The sequence below is a fragment of the Microtus pennsylvanicus genome, chromosome 19 (genome assembly GCF_037038515.1).
Source record: "Microtus pennsylvanicus isolate mMicPen1 chromosome 19, mMicPen1.hap1, whole genome shotgun sequence".
In the NCBI taxonomy this organism is placed as follows: domain Eukaryota; kingdom Metazoa; phylum Chordata; class Mammalia; order Rodentia; family Cricetidae; genus Microtus; species Microtus pennsylvanicus.
Window position 1 is genome coordinate 32,803,823 of NC_134597.1, and position 17,453 is coordinate 32,821,275.

General features: G+C 45.8%; 1 protein-coding gene and 1 pseudogene across 3 annotated transcripts in view; both read right to left on the reverse strand.

Annotated features, from left to right (window-relative positions):
• The window catches only part of Slc37a3 (solute carrier family 37 member 3), a 43,832-nt gene that overhangs the window by 20,221 nt on the left and 6,158 nt on the right, over positions 1-17,453 (reverse strand). For all 3 annotated transcript variants that reach the window (XM_075953441.1, XM_075953443.1, XM_075953442.1), the window contains 4 exons: positions 9,767-9,917; positions 7,594-7,702; positions 4,035-4,127; positions 2,409-2,492 (listed from right to left, as the gene is read on the reverse strand). In XM_075953441.1, coding sequence (XP_075809556.1) covers positions 2,409-2,492; positions 4,035-4,127; positions 7,594-7,702; positions 9,767-9,855 — 375 coding nt within the window. In that variant the 5' untranslated portion in view covers positions 9,856-9,917. The remainder of the gene's footprint in view (positions 1-2,408; positions 2,493-4,034; positions 4,128-7,593; positions 7,703-9,766; positions 9,918-17,453) is intronic.
• On the reverse strand, positions 13,353-14,488 carry LOC142838119 (eukaryotic translation initiation factor 1 pseudogene; annotated as a pseudogene).

Consider the following 17,453-nt stretch of genomic DNA (forward strand, 5'->3'; position numbering starts at 1 on the left):
TGTTCTCCACTGGCTTCTGTATGCGTGCACCTGCATAAGCACACACGCGCGAACACACACACGTGAACACACACACGTGAACACACACACGCGAACACACACACTCCCTTCAACTTGCACCCTCCACTCTAGAAGCAGAAGCCTTGTTTTCCATCTATTCCCGCATCCCCTCTGGGAACAGCAATCTCCAGAGGACTGAAGCACAACACGAACCCAGGTGTGCACACTGGGTCAGAACAGAACCAGGCACTGAGCTTCGGGACTGTCCCAGGTAAGCCCGCTGTGACTGAAAGATTGTCCCAGGTAAGCCCGCTGTTGCTGCGGGACTGTCCCAGGTAAGCCAGCTGTGACTGTAAGATTGTCCCAGATAAGCCAGCTGTGACTGTAAGATTGTCCCAGGTAAGCCAGCTGTGACTGTAAGATTGTCCCAGGTAAGCCAGCTGTGACTGTAAGATTGTCCCAGGTAAGCCCGCTGTGACTGAAAGATTGTCCCAGGTAAGCCCGCTGTTGCTGCGGGACTGTCCCAGGTAAGCCAGCTGTGACTGTAAGATTGTCCCAGGTAAGCCAGCTGTGACTGTAAGATTGTCCCAGGTAAGCCAGCTGTGGCTGCTGGACTGTCCCAGGTAAGCCCGCTGTGGCTGCTGGACTGTCCCAGGTGAGCCAGCTGTGGCTGCGGAACTGTCCCAGGTAAGCCCGCTGTGGCTCCGGGACTGTCCCAAGTAAGCCAGCTGTGACTGTAAGATTGTCCCAGGTGAGCCAGCTGTGACTGCTGGACTGTCTCAGGTAAGCCAGCTGTGGCTGCTGGACTGTCCCAGGTGAGCCAGCTGTGGCTGCGGGACTGTCCTAGGTAAGCCCGCTGTGGCTAGGCAGTTACTAAGTTCAGTCACGTAAGCGAGCCCTGCCTATCATCTGCTGAATTATTCAACAGTTTCCATCATGCGCAGGCATTCTGCTCAAAGGGACATTTTATTTGCAGTTCAAGTCTATTCTGAGAGGACTTGGCGTGGGTAAGCAGAATACTGTAGCTCTCAGCGGTAAGTCTAGAATAGGACAGGAAAATGGTCAATGGTTGCCAGCCGCTGTGGGAAGAGGGAGAGGTAATCATCCAATCACGCTTGTCTGTGGAAACAAGACTACAACCTCAAGGGTTTATATATACATCTGAATGTTCTTAAATATTAAAAAAGTATATAAGTGCAGCTCATTGGCTTATAAAACGGTGTTTTGATATCTAAAACTTTAAGAAAAAAGTTTTTTTCAGTATGCAAATGGCAGACATTGAAAGACTAAAATAAATCAGAATCTGACTAAAGTCTAGGAGATGAGGGGCTGGAGAGATGGCTCAGAGGTTAAGAGCTTTGCCTGCTCTTCCAAAGGTCCTGAGTTCAATTCCCAGCAACCACATGGTGGCTTATAACCATCTGTAATGAGGTCTGGTGCCCTCTTCTGGCCTGCAGGCATACACACAGACAGAATATTGTACACATAATAAATAAATAAATAAATAGAAGTCTAGGAGTTGATTCAAATCAATAAGAACCCAGCAAGATGACTCTGATTCAGATGCTACCCTGTACAGCACCTCACTATCAGGTGCCATTTGTATACACACACACACACACACACCCTTGGCAAACGAGGAAGGGGAAACACTGGAGAAAGAAGAGGCAAGCTGAGCTGTCCCAGGCTAGGGTCTGGGGGCTTACTCTGGAAAGCTAGACTGAAATCTAAGCACATGTGAAGAGGGAAAAACGCATTGAAGAGCCCAGAAGAGGCCATGAGTGATTCCTGCCAGAACAGGACCTCAGAGAGAGGAGCAGAGACAGGGGAGTCACCTGGCCATGACAGGGCCGCCTGAGGCAAGAAGATGGAGAACAAAAGCATTGGGTAGCGAACAGTGGCCAGGTTAGGGAATCAACAGTCAGGGCAAGCAAGCGAGCGTGACTGTCAGGCAACCTGAGACCAGGCTCCGGAGAGCCCCAGCACCGTGCTGTTTATTCAGACTATGGGAATCAAGGAAGGACGCCAGGGTTCTTGCTGTAAAAAGATCGGCCTACGTGAAAGACACACAGGATGACAGGCAGCATGCAGACTAGTCTCATTCCTCCACGCTAGATGCAGAGGAAGGGGGTAGCCATGATCTAGACCACCTGATCAAAATAGCAGTAGCTGTGTGTTTTTAAATTTTATTCATTATTCATGCTTATGCAAGTATGAGTTGGAGTACACACATGCCAGAGTGCACTCGTGGAGGTCACAGGGCAACTTTTCGGCGTGCCTCTCCATCCACTGTGGGATCAGAGGATTGAACTCAGGTCATCTGATTTGCACGGCAAGCTCTTCTAACCTGTAAGCCATCTGGACAGCCCAGTAATAACCACTATCCCCATAAGAAGCTTTCAACTTACCACAAATGCAGAAGAGCACATGCCAAAAGACAGCACCCATCGCAAATTCAGCCGGTCCCCAATGACGCCACTGATGAAGAGGCCCTAAAGAGAAAGCATTTCACTGATGGCTCTACATAGTAACCGTCTAAACTGGAAGCACATGTTACAAACGGGGCAAACTAAAGGGAGGTAACTGGAAAAGTCCAACCTCACTCACATCTCTACCCTAACTGTCTATGGATGTCAGAACCTCAGCAAACATCGGCAGAAGAAGACAGAACAAGCCCCCAGGCATGCTCCATTTTCTGGATGAACTAGATTAAACAGTGGTCCTGAGGCTTCCTGCAGGATTCTCCGAACCATTTGCACTTGGGGTTAAAGCGTGTCCCCACGCTGGGTAGTAGTGGCATATGCTTTTAATCCCAGCACTCAGGAGGCAGAGGCAGGCAGAGCTCTGTGAGTTCGAGGCCAGCCTGATCTACAGAGCGAGTTCCAGGACAGGCTCTCAAGGTACAGAGAAACCCTGTCTCAAAAAACAAAACAGAAACAAAACCAGAAGTGTTCCACACATGCACGGACTGGCTGGGATCTTGCAGGCACAAGACAGAAGTTATGCTGCACCCAGCTGCATGTTCCTCTTCGATTTCAGGGCATCACAAAGCAAGGAAGATGGGAAGGCTAGGAAGGTGATGGCCAACGAAAGGCACAAGTGGCTGCTTCCCTCCTCTCCCAGGGCCCAGCAGGAACTAAATACCTTAAGTGCAACACACCTTGGAGTCACTGTCTTGACTTCAAACATAAATGGACACAGGACCAACTAATTCTGATAAACCGACTGCCTTAATAACACAGACTCCTCAAAGGACAAAAGTAACAAGGAGAGCTCATCCCTGCACACTGGAAGCATAGCAGTAAGGAGAGCTCATCCCTGCACACTGGAAGCATAGCAGTAAGGAGAGCTCATCCCTGCACACTGGAAGCATAGCAGTAAGGAGAGCTCATCCCTGCACACTGGAAGCATAGCAGTAGACTCTGCTCTACAAAGGCCACAGGAGCCTTGTGGATCTGTGAGGAAGAGGGCAGTGAAAAACCCTCAGCTCTCTTTCAGATGAGGGGACCAACTGGTTCCGTACTGCTCCAGAAAGCACCATGCCTGGAGGCCACAGAAATAAAGGCAAATCAACAGAAAGAACCAATTAGGGGCTAGAAAGATGGCTCGGTGGTTAGGAGCACTGGTTGCTCTTCCGGGGTTTCACTCCCAGAACTCACACGGTGGATCAAAACTGTCTGTACGCCTGGTTTCAGGGAATCTGATGCCCTGTTTCACCTCTATAGACATCAAGCATATATGTGGTGTACAGACATACATGCAGGCAAAATGTTCATACACATGAATAAAGACACATTAAAAAAAATAAATTTTCAGCCAGTCAGTGGTGGCACACGCGTTTAATCTCAGCACTCAGGAAGCAGAGGCAGGTGGAACTCCGTGAGTTCAAAGCCACTCTGTGGAGAGTGACTTCCAGGACAGCCAGGGCTACACAGTCAGGGCTGTCTTAAAAAACAAAACAGAACAAAACTTTAAGTAGTTATTTAAAAAACAAAAACAGACAAAAAAAAAACCTCCAAAATTTTAAAACTTACCACAGCATAGGAGAACAAAAAAACAGTATCTAGTGTTCCAAGGAAAAGAGTGGCTTCCTCTGTGCTGGGGAACAAATGGTTGCTGCTCCAGACCTGCAGAAACACAGGACCAGGACAAGTCACTCTGTGCGACCCTAGTGCCTCACACTTCCCAGCCACCCGTGTCCACCTCCACCCCACACATCCCACACAAGCCTGGAGGCAAGGAAACAGTCACACGTGTGCACACGTGGAGAGGGCACACACCATCAGAGCCCCCGTGTGAAAAGCTGCACACTTGCAAAGTCCAGCTCTGCCAAGGATCTACTACTACTTCTAGCGCACCAAGGATGCTCCTTAGTTAACCCTTTCTTTCTCTTCAGTCAAACCGCCAAGACGCCGGTGACCAAGTCATTCCAGTAATAAGACTGGGTTGTGTATGCAAACGCAAGCATTTAGAAGAAATAAGTTCTGGCTGAATTAAATATGCAGGAATTAAAAACCGCATGCACCTCCATCCAGGAAAGCCATGTTTTATATACTTTAAAAAATGACTCCCTGGGGCTGGAGAAATGGTTCAGAGGTTAAGAGCAGGTTCTATTCCCAGCACCCGCATGGTGGCACACAACTACCCAAAAATCCAGCTCCCGAGAACCTGACGCCCTCTTCTGGCCTCAGCTGGAAACAGGCACACACGTGCATACATGCAAGCATAACACTCATACACATAAAATTTTTTTTAATTAATAAAAAAATAGAACAAAAACAGCTTCCCAGATCAGCCGCTGCCTGGAGCTGGGACTGCAGCAAGACCTGACCCCAAATGAAGGCCGGAGCATTTGGGGCAGGACACAGCTCTACGGCTTGAGGGTTAGGGCAGAGGTTAGACTGCGCACTTCAGAAAACTAGAGAGAAACTTTATTGTTGGCGGTATTGTTTTTTAAGATTTATTTTTGGAGTCAGCAAGGCAGATCACAGGTATAATCCAGACCACCTGAGCTGACCCAATGGTGGAAGGAGAAAGTGGACTCGGGACACCATCCCGTCCTCTACATACATGCAGATGCCCACGATACACACATAAAATAAATAAATGTAATTTTAAAAAGTTAAATATTCATTTTTATCTCTGTCTTACTGTGGGGTGGGGCATGCACATGCTTGCACATAAGTGCAGGTGCCCCGGACACCAGAGGCATCGGAACCCCAGGAAATGAAATTCCCAGTGACTGTGAACTGCCTGGCATGGGTGACGAGACCCCAGCTCGGGTCCTCTGCAGGGACAAGTGCTCCTAACTGCTGAGCATTCATCTTTCCAGACCAAAATTACTGAACCTTTTCTTTTGTTTTTGTTTTGTTTTGTTTGTTTTCGAGACAGGGTTTCTCTGTAGCTTTGGAGCCAGTCCTGGAACTAGCTCTGTAGACCAGACTGGCCTGGAACTCACAGAGATCCACCTGCCTCTGCCTCCCAAGTGCTGGGATTAAAGGCATGCACCATCACTGCCAGGTGAACCTTTTTTTTTAGTAATTTTTTTTATTTTATGGGCATTGGTGTTTTGCCATGGGTATCAGGTCCCTTGGAAGTGGAGTTACGGACCATTGTGAGCTGACATGTGGGTGCTGGGAATTAAATCCAGGTCCTCTGGAAGAGCAAGTCAGTGCTCTCAACCATCCAAAATATTGTAATTTAACAGAAGGTAAAATCCTGGGGGCTGGTGGATTTAAATTAGTTTCCCAGTTTCTGCCTTGGGTCAGAGTGTGGGCATCAACAGGATGGGATTGTAAAGAAACTCAGAGCTCTACGTGGCACGCCAGAGCCTGACTTCTGTGGAGCCGAGCAGTCAATGCAGACTGCAAAATCAGCAGTTCTGCAGAAAAAGAATAGCACCACCTACTGCGACATCAATTAGAGTCGAATAAATACCTAAAGGACTGGGGGTGAAGCCCCGTGGGGGCGCTTGCTTAGTGCAGATGAGACCCTGGACGGGTGGGTTAAGCCGCAAGCAGGTGAAAGAGCCGACACTGTCCCATAGGAGCTAACGGTGTGAGTGGTCATCACCATGAAGTCAACCAGGCCCAAGGCGGCTCTTAGTGAAGCCTGCTCACAAGGCTGACCCTAAACATCAGATCACCCTACCCAGACTAGGGAGGACTCCCACTCTCTGCACCCAGCAATCCTGAACCCTGCTTTCCCAAGACTCTGGAATCTCAGTGTGCTACACAGAGGACACCTGTGTGACCAGCGCCAATAAAAACCCTGGTAGACAGCAATTCACGGCTCTTGTTAAAAACTAGAAAACTAGAAACACTCTGCGTGGTTTCCTGCCGGCTTCACGCTGGGCGCTTTTCCGTTTGCTAATTTCACTTCCTGCCCTTTCCCTGCAGTAAACCCTAATGCTGAGTGCTCTAAGCCGCCACTAACCCATCACACCTGGGGACCCAGAGTCCCCAAACACAAATCCCAGATTTCTGGACACTGAGCAGGCTGAAGCTGAGTCCCACACTGAGAGCTCAAGGTCACCGAACTACAGCTGGAGGAGCCAGCTCAAACAAAAGAAATGAGGGACTGGCAAGGGCTGCAAAATCTAGGACCACATGGTGGAAGGAAAGAACAAACACTTGAAAGAACACTCAAAACATACAAATAAATAAAATTCATTCTTTTTCTTAAAAAAGAAAAAGGTATTTATCTCACCCCAAAGGGAATGGCAAAATTTAGGCAGAAAATGGGTGAGGAGGGGCTTGAGAGATAGTTCTCCAGTTAAAGAGTACTTGCCGGGCGGTGGTGGCGCACACCTTTAATCCCAGCACTCAGGAGGCAGAGGCAGGTGGATCTCTGTGAATTCGAAGCCAGCCTGGTCTACAAGAGCTAGTTCCAGGACAGGCTCCAAAAGCTACAGAGAAAAACCAAAAAGAAAAAGAAAAAAGTAGCCAGCTGGATGGTGCATGCCTTACTCCTAGCACTCGGGAAGGAGAAGCAGGTGGATCTCTGTGAGTTTGAGGCCAGCCTGGTCTACAGAGCAAGTTCCAGAGCAGCCAGACTACATAGAGAAACCCTGTCTCCAAAAAGAAGAAGCCAGGCAGTGGTGTGCACACCTTTAATACTAGCACTTGGGAGGCAGAGGCAGGCAGTGTGTTCAAGGCCAGCCTGATCTTCAGAGTGAGTCCTAAGCCAGCCAGGACTAACTACATAGAGACCTTGTCTCAAAAAATTTAAAAAAAGGAAGAAGAGGAGAGAGAGAAAGGAGAGGAGAGGAAGGAAGAGAGGAGGGAAAGGAGAAAGGTACAAGACTAGAATAAAAACTAAAAAATGAAAAATAAATAAATAAATCAAAGGGAGAAATGCACACAGCACTTGCAAAACTCAATGACCAGAGCTGTGTGAGTTCCCAACAGGGAGAAATGCGGTGTTGGGCTAGGTGCCTGGGCTGAATCTGAAGGTTCCGAACTCACAGCAGTCTGGAGCTCAAACCCTAGGACACAGTAAGTTGTTTCAAAGTCCTGATCAGATGATATGAAAAGAACTTAGGAATCGCTTAAGGGGGAGCCCTTCTTAGCTCCACCCCAGCACTCCGCGTACCTCTGCAGGCAGGTCAACGGATGTGTTAAAAGCACTTGGGGTCCACTGCTTGGAAATACTGACTTTGACGTTGCTGAATGTTTTTCTTGACGCGTGGAGCAACGAATAGCTGCAAAACACAGAGAGAAAACAGAACTGAATGAGAAGCAAAGAAAACAGCGTTCAACAAAAACCAAAGGTGCACATTTGTTTTATTCAAGTTTGGAAGCTTTACAAGGAAAACTGCAAAAGCTGCCAATGAAGGCAGGCTCTGCTGGGGCTGGAGAGAGGGTTCCGCAGGCAAGAGCACTGGTTGTTCTTCCAGAGGACCCGGTTTCAATTCCCAGCACTCACATGGCAGCTCACAACTGTCTATAACTCCAGTTCCAGGGGCTCCAACGCCTCGCACAGACATGCATGCAGGCAAAACACCAATGTCACAAAATAACATGTGTAGTGTTTTCGATAAAGATTAAATGGTGGGATGACTCAGTGGCTAAAGGATCTGGCTCCAAGCCTAACAGCCTAAATTCAATCCCTAGGGCACACGTGGTAAAAGGTGAGGACCGGTTCCAAGATCTTGTCCTCTGACCTCCACGCTCACGCATGGCAGAGGGTACCCGCGATAATTAAATGTTACTAAAAAGTCACTTAGGACTATAGAACCATAAACACAGACAACTCCTCCAGTCATGTGGACTAGTTCGGGGCTGCTAAGCCTCAAGGATCACAGGAGTAACCCAAACTCCTGACAACATCCCTCTCATCTTTGCTGCTCTCAGAGGCTCTGTACATCTCCTGAGCACACACATCTTTGTTTCAACAGAGAGCACCTGACGTCAGACTGGGGTTTCTCAACATCTGCAGCGTTGTATATCAACAAGTTCTCTGTCAAGGTTGAACATTTGCAGCACACCTGGTCTCTGACACTAAATGAAAATAGTAAACCTCCATCAGGACAATCAAAATGTCACAAGACTGACCTTGAGAACTGCTATCCTAGCCATCAACAAAGTACAATGGGGATATCAGAATGCACATCTATAATACAAGCACAGAGGTAGTGGGACACACACACACACACATAATCAGGCTAGCCTTGAAACTACAAATATGTACCTGGTCTCAATAAAAATAGAGTTGGAAATAAAGCTCAGGGGCTCAGCCTAGAATTACATGCCAGGATTGAATTCTATACATAACGTTACAAAAAAAAATAATAATAATTAAGAGCCACAAAACAAAATGTGCTGCTCAGGGGTTAAGTACAGGCTAAGCACAAATAAAATGCTATGATTTCATTCCCATCACCACAGAAATTAATTAAAATAAAACTTTAAAATTGAATTATGTGATCTGGAAGCTGGCTCAATAAATACAAACACTTGATGTTAGCTAGGTGGTGGTGGTGGCACGCACCTTCAATTCCAGCCCTCGGGAGGCAGAGGCAGGTGGATCTCTGTGAGTTTGGGACCAGCCTGGTCTACACAGCTAATTCCAGGACAGCCAGGGCTACACACAGAGAAACTCTGTCCCGAAAAAAAAGAAAGAAAGAAAGAAAGAAAGAAAGAAAGAAAGAAAGAAAGAAAGAAAGAAAGAAAGAAGGGAGGGAGGGAACAGAACACTTGCTGCTGCTCTTGCAGAGGAGCCAGGTTTAGTTCTGGGCACCCATGTGATGGTTCATAACCCTTAATTACTTCACTTCCAAGAGCTCCAATGCCCTCTTCCAGCCTCCACAGGCATTGCATGCATGTGGTACACTTACAGCATGTGGTGTACAGGCAGACAAAACATTCATACACATAAAGTTTTTAAAAATGTCAAATTGTAGCCAGGTGAGGTGGCACACGTTTTCATCCCAGCACTCAGGAGGCAGAGAACTCTGGGAGTTCAAGGTCAGCCTGACCTACATAGCAAGTTCCAGAACAACCAGAGCTACACAGTGAGACCCTATCTCAAACACTTTGACTTATGAGAATGTCATTATATATTTGGGGGGTGAAAGCACAGCTGAGCGCGAGAGGTTTAGCTCAGCAACACAGAATGCACTCAGCAAGCTTGCAGCCATGAGTTCCGTGCCAAGCATCAGTAAAACAAATGAGGCACAGACGGAAGCCCGTGCCAACCAGCACACTGGGCTCTCTGATGCAGCACCACTCTTCAGACGAGTCGGGAAGAGTCGGGAAGCCACTACCTGAAGAAAGTGAGCAGGAACACGGCGACGTGGTGATGGCTGAAGCCGCTGAGCAGAGACCCCCTCTGCAGAAATCGTGGCCAGGCCATGCTCGCCCGCCTCCCTCTTCACCCCGACTTCAGTCTTCAGTGATAAATTACATCACTTCTTTCTGGAAAGACAAAGATACATTATTGACATTTCTTTTTTTAAGCAAAGAGCAGACCTATTGGCACATGCCTCTAACACCAGCACTTGGGAAGTTCAGGCAGAAGAATCGAGTTAGCTCAGTTCATCCTCAGCTACCAAGTGAGTTTGAGTCAGCCTGGGCTACAGGAGATCTGTCACACACACACACACACACACACACACACAGACACATACATACACACACACGACAGAAAAACAGACAGAGAGAATGATAACCCAATCTATCTGAAATAAGTTTTGTGAAATCTGAACTAGAAATAAGTTTTGTGAAATCTGAACTAGTAGGTTTATGACCAGTCAATGAATAATCACAACTTCATCTCATAAGCTATCTGGTACCAGAAAACTGTACTGACAATTATGTTTTGTAGTCACGGGCTAGTCCTGGAGTAGGAAAAGAAACCTCAACAAAAGAATATACCCAGTAGAAGGAACAGCCGTGCAAATGGAGAAAAAAAGCATTCATTTTTACAGAAAAAGCAAAGGAAGTAAACAGACAACACAGAAGAACTTAGCTCTTAAAGGTAAGTAACAAAAGTTCTAATTAAGCCAAGCCGTGGTGGGGGCGCACGCCTTTAATCCCAACACTCGGGAGGCAGAGGCAGGAGGATCTCTGTGAGTTCGAGGACAGCCTGGTCTACAGAGCGAGTTCCAGGAAAGGCTTCAAAACTGCATAGAAAACCCTGTCTCGAAAAACAAACCAACAAACAAAACCAAAAAAGTTCCAAGTAATATTAGAAATGTTGATTAAAATAAAGAGTCTGCACAGGGCTGAGGAGTCAGCTCAGTGTTGGGAGCATGGACTGCTCTTCCAGAGGACCTGAGCCTAGTTCCCAGCATCTATGTATCAGGCAGTTCACAGTGTCTGTATCTCCAGCTCTAGGGGATCTGCTGCCTCTGGTCTCCATGGGAACCTGCACCCATGTGCATGCACGCACCTGCAGATACATATACCTACATATAATTTAAAATAATAAAAAACAAACCTAAAAAAAATCTAGAGAAATGGTTTAGTGGTTAAAAGCACTGACTGCAAACTGAAAACGGCCAAAAAAAAGCACTGGCTGCTCTTCCAGAGGACACCACAGGTTCAATTTTTAGCGCTTCAGTTCCAAGAAACATGTGGTGCACATACATACATACATACATGCAAGAAAACAGACAGACATACAAATAAAATAAAATCTGTTTGAATACATTAATACATACTTTCACTTTAACTGGGCATGGTGGCATTCATCTGTAATCTTAGTATCAGGAGACTGAGGCAGAATCATCAAGACTAGCCCAGGATACACAGCAAGCCACTGGATAACCCATCCCTCCAAAAGAAAATTGTTTTAGCCCCAAATAAATAGAATGTAGCTAATTTCACTTTGAAATCATTCCTTCTGAAAAATGCTAACAAATTTATAAGCCAATAATAAAACTAAAAACTCTGACAAAATAACCTGTTTATAATTCCAGAAGTTACAAAAACAAGAGCTTATCGTGTTGCTACCAAAATTACAGTTCTTGGTCTTGGTAAATTGCTTGCATAGAATTCAGGAAGTCCTGAGTTTGGCCCCCAGCACCATATAGACCAGGCAAAGTAATGTGTGCCTGTGATACCAGCACTGGGGAAGTGGAGGTAGCAATTCAAGGTCGGGGCTGGGGAGATGACTCAGAGGTTGCGAGCACTGGCTGCTCTTCCAGAGGCCCTGAGTTCAGTTCCTGGCAACCACATGGTGGCTCACAACCATCTGTAATGAGATCTAGCGCCCTCTTCTGGCAGGCAGGGATGCATGCAGACAGAACACTGTATAAGTGATGGAGGAGGAGGAGAATTATTATTATTATTATTATTATTATTATTATTATTATTATTATTATTATTATTATTATTTAAGGTCATCCCTGATATACAGTAAATTCTAGACCTGCCTGGGAGTACCTAAGAGAAAAAAGAAGCAAAGAAAACACTCCTTCTACCTGAACACATTCCACCTCAAAACACTGTAAGAACATAAGATATAAAAAAAGTAAAATGTAGTAATAGGAAAAGCTAGAGCCAACACGATGGCTCAGTCAGTTAGAACACATGCCGCCAAGCCTGATGATCTGAGTTGGATCCCCAAGACGCACACAGAGAGTAGAGAACCAACTCCCTCCTTCAAGTTGCCCTCTTACCCCAACACGCGTGCACCATTCCCCCACACACAGTGTGAGTATGAATGAATCACTACATTAAAACGCAACAAGTTGAGATTACTACTGCTTTAGCAGCAATAGTTGTATAATTCAGAGCCACATGGATACTTCTGTATATGTATGTATGTATGTATGTATGTATTTACTGAGATATCTGAGGCCATGTGGATTTTAACCACTTTATCCTAAGCCATACAGATGAAACCGAGAAGTCTTAATAAGCATATGGGAAAACAGTTTTAAACAGTCACCTGCTGTTGGCAGACTGCCACTTGAAATGAACACTATTATAGCATTTGGTCCTATGTAATTACAATAATTAAAAAGAACACCGTGTACATACATCCTCCGTAGCCCCGAGACGGCTTCCACTCAGGTGGGAGCTAGGGGCCCTGAACACAGGGGGTCGCTGCCAAGTCTGGACGTCAGCACATTTTGCTTCCACCATGTCAACACCGTGAACACACACTGGGTATGGCTGCTGTCTTTCAAATCTAGCCAGTTCTGCTACAATTAATAAAGCTCAATTTATTTCTTTATTTTATTTAAGTATTTCCTTCCTTTTCCTTCTTTCTATGTGAGGATGCCACAAAGTTAAGACATTCTTTTTTGTTTTTTTAATGTGTACTGGGGTTTTGCCTGCATGTATGTCTGTGTGAGGGTGCCACATACCCTAGACCTGGAGTAACAGACAGGTGTGAGCTGCCATGTGGGTGCTGAGATTGGAAGAGTGTCCAGAGCTCTTAACCGCTGAGCCATCTCTCCAGCCCTGGGTCTAGGTCTTCTAAGCTGGCTTTGGACTCTCTACAGAGTCAAGGATGACTTGTCATCTTGCTTCCGCCACCCAAGAGTGCCAGGATCACAGGTGTCCGTGACCACAGCCACTTCAGCAGTTCTGGAAATGAAACCCACAGCCTCCTTCACGCTCGGGAAACCCTCTACCAGATTAGCTACATTTAAAAAAAAAAAAATGGGATGGGATCTTGCTATATGTACCTAGGCTGGCCAGGAACTCAATATGTGGACCAGGTTGGCTTTGAACCTGCCTCTGCCTCCCAAATGATGTTAATTAAAGACATCCACCATCATGACTGGCTTACTTTTTTTTCCCTAAAGACACATCCTAGGGGCTGGAGAAATGGCTTAGCAGTTAAGAGCATTAACATCTACCAGGACAGGCTCCAAAGTTACAAACCAAAAAACCAGTTTGTTCCTTCACATGGCACTGGGTAGCTGCTACCATTGAGTTGAAACATACAGCTAGCCACATGACCGATGGCATCAGTTTGGTATTTGTTCCCTTGTCATAAGTTTAATTGATACGAGGCTGGCCCCACCCTTCAGTTCTTCCAACATCCCTTGCGATATGCCTGGCTAAAAACATTACCCTGATGGCAAGCCACATGTCCATGACCATTTCTGAATTCTGCCTACCTGGTCGGACACCAGGGGCTCTTGCTAGAGATTCCCTCTAGTGGCATAGCTACTGTGGTGTTACCCATTCTCTTGTTCACCTGGGCTGTTCAAGTGGTGACATTCTCCTAGGGCAGGGGATTCTGTAGGGGGAGAGCCAAGGAGCTTCTGGGCAGACATAGCCTATGAACTTGGGGCTCTGGGCTTGGCTGAAACATAGTTATTGCTTTGTTTCAGGCTGGACACTGCCGGGGCTACTGCTTGACCTGTTTAAATGAGGGACTTCCAGACTAGACAGCATGGCTCTTTTCAGTTTATTGCATGAAGGAGTTACACCAGTCCAAGTTAAAAGCGGACCCCAAATGGTTACATTATACAAGCTGTGAAGTTTTTAAACTTGTGACAAGGGACAGGAGGGAAATTCTACTCATAGCAAGGAAATCCTCACTTAAGCTTCAGAGTCACAAGCACTTAAAACCCATGAACCTTCAGCTGATCGTCCTTAGCCAGTCCAATCTCTATTAGGAACTGGCATATGTTCTTGCGCCGGTCACCCTGTAGCTGAATTACTTCTCCATATTCTGGATGCTCAATTACAGTACCATTGCAGGCAAATTTCCTCTTAAACGCCTTCACTAGTTTCTTTTTATCGTAATCATCAGCAATCCCTTGGACAGTGGTAAGGGTCTTCCTGCCGTTTCTCTGTTGAATTTTTATATGGATATAATCCTCAGTGCCAGCAGGAAGCAGGTCATCACCCTTACTTGCATCAGCAAAGGGGGTCAAAAGAGTGGAGGTTCTGAATAGCGGACATACGATACGATTCCTTTTCCTCGGTGGAAACGGCCTGCGGAAGGCGGCTGCGGGAGAAGGCGGGTGGGGGGGGACGGAGCGTCAGAAAGCGAGGGGGCTCGAGGGGGAGGCAAGTGAATCCTCGGCAGCGGCTCAGTGACGGGGCCGAGAAACCCTATCTTGAAAAAAAAATTAACATCCACATAGTGGCTCACAGCACTTGGGAGACAGAGACAGGCAGATTTCAGTGAGTTCAAGAGTTCGAGGCCAGCTTGGTCTACAAAGCGAGTTCTGGGACAGCCAAGGCTGTTACACAGAGAAACCCTGTCTCAAAAAACACAAAAAAACACATAGTGGCTCGATGGCTTACAACCCTCTGTAACTCCAGTTCCAGGGAATCTGATGCCCTCTTCAGACCTCTGCAGGTATTCGGCAGACACACATGCAGACAAAACACTAATCCAGGGGCTGGAGAGATGGCTCAGAGGTTAAGAAAATTGACTGCTGTTCCAGAGGTCCTGAGTTCAATTCCCAGCAACCACATGATGGCTCACACCCATCTATAATGAGATCTGGTGCCCAGAACATTATATACATAATAAATAAATTTAAAAAAAAACACTAATCCACATACAAACAAAATTTTAGGCTGGGTGGTGGTGGCACATGCCTTTAATCCCAGCACTCGGGAGGCAGAGACAGGTGGATCTCCGTGAGTTGGAGGCCAGCTGGAGTTAGTTACAAGACAGGCTCCAACGCTACAAAAAAAACCCTGTCTCGAAAAACAAAATAAATAAATAAATAAATAAATAAATAAATAAATAAATAAATAAATAAGGACACATCTCATTATGTAGTACAGGCTAGCCTCAAACTCACTATATAGTCCAGACTGGCCTCCAAACTGGAGCAATCTTCTTGCCTTAGCCTCTCAAGTACTAGCATTACAGGTAAGTACCATCACATACCACTTACTAAAGCCAAATTTCTACATTTTTTAAATCATAGTAACTTGTCATTTAGTATTTTTTTTCAATGATTACTGAACACATAATTATCATGTAATAGCTGACAGTGCTAAGAATTAGCTTTCCTTATTACTTATGTGCATATCTACTTATTATTGTATGTGAGAGAGAATTTGAGCATGCATGCTAAGCTATACCTGTGGAGGTCACGGACATCCTTAGAAGCAATTCTCTCCTTTCACCATGGGCTATGGAGAGCTAACACAGGTCAGCAGACTTACAAAGCAGGCACTTTACCTAGTAGCCAGCCCTAGGTTTGCTTATATTTTTTTAAGTCACAAAATACAATATACATTTGTCGTATACAGCATGTTTTAGAATATGTACACTTTGTGGAATGGCTCCATCAAGGGAATTAACAAATGCATTTCCTCACCGGGTATCATCTTCTGCGAAGGGAACACTTAAAATCTACTAGATACATTGTTAGCATGATATGCAACGGAGATCTTGACCTTAATCCTTCTCTCTGAAGGGAATTTTATACCCTTTGATCAATATCCCTCAAACTTCTACATTGTCACCTTAAAACTAAAATATATACAGTAAAATGTTGCCAGCAGTGGTGCTCCATGCCTTTAACCCCAGCATTAGGGAGGCAGAGGCAGGAGGATCTCTGAGTTTAAGGCTAGCCTGGTCTACAATAACAAGTTCCAAGGCAGCCAGGGATACACAGAGAAATCCTGTCTCAAACAAATAAAAAAACCAACAGCAAAAAATTTAAAAAAAAAGGTCTCTTACACATATACATATTAAAAATAAGGTTTTGGGGCTGGAGAGATGGTTCAGTAGTTAAGAGCATGGACTGTTCTTCCAGAAGCCCCAGTTTCAATTCCCAACACCCATATGGCAGCTCATAGCTGTCTGTAACTCCAGTTCCAGGGAACCAGGGGACCCGACACCCTCACCCAGACATACATGAAGGCACAACACCAATGCACATAAAATATAAATAAATAAATAACATAATAAGGTCTTGGGCAGGGGCTAGTAGCTCAAACTGGTGGGCCATACCTTTTATCCCAGCACTCAGAAGCGAGGCAGGCAGATCAAGTCCAACCTGGTTTACACAGAGCGCGCCAAGGCAGCCAGGGCTACATAACTAATAGAAAAGATCTCAGGGATGGAAACTAGAGCAGAGTAGAAGTGGCCTTGCCTGGCACACAAAGGCCCTGAGCTCAATCCCCTGCAGTGCATCAAAACAAAACAAAATAAAGCACAGACCTCCATCATCAATCAGATCCAAACCCACTGCATTTTAAAGCAAGTCCGCAATCACTAAGCAATGTGATTTCTATAATGAGGCCTGGAAGGCTATTAAAAACAGTACTTTTCAAAAAAAAAAGAATACACACACACATATATAAATTACATAGTACTTTGGGGGTGAGCAAGATGTCTCAGCAGACAGAGCACTGACTGAACAAGCCTAGTGACCCGAATTCCATTCCTGGATCCCTCATAAAGGTGAAGGGAAGGTGAGCCAACCTCACAAAGCTGTCCTTTGACCTCCACACGCCAAAGCAGATACATACACATCCTGCATACGCACAATAAAGAGTTAATTATAAAGGTGGGAACAGCAAGATGGCTCAGCAGGTAAAGGCACCTTTGACCAAGATGACCACCTGATTCAATCCTCAAAACACAGCTAAGACAAAAGGGAAGTTGTTTTCTGGCCTCAATATATGTACCGTGTGTGTGTGTGTGTGTGTGTGTGTGTGTGTGTGTGTGTGTGTGTGCTCGGCAAAACAGAACACAAGGGCACTATGAATGCTGACACTAGACGGTTTTACCCTGCCACACATCTGGAAACAATGCCGCCCTACATTATGCTGCTTTGGGATACAACATTCCCCTAACTTGTTACATTGTTACTCCTAAAATTCCATTGTCGATTTCTTTAAACATAGTCTCATTCTGTAGCCCAGGCTGGTCTGGAACCTCCTGCCTCAGCTGTTCTCCCCTGGTGCTGGGTTTATAAGTATGACCCAAAATTTCACTTCTACAGAGATAGCTACAGTCTGTTCCAAACCAAATCCAGTAACCCTTTAAAGGTATCTTGTACTGGGCAT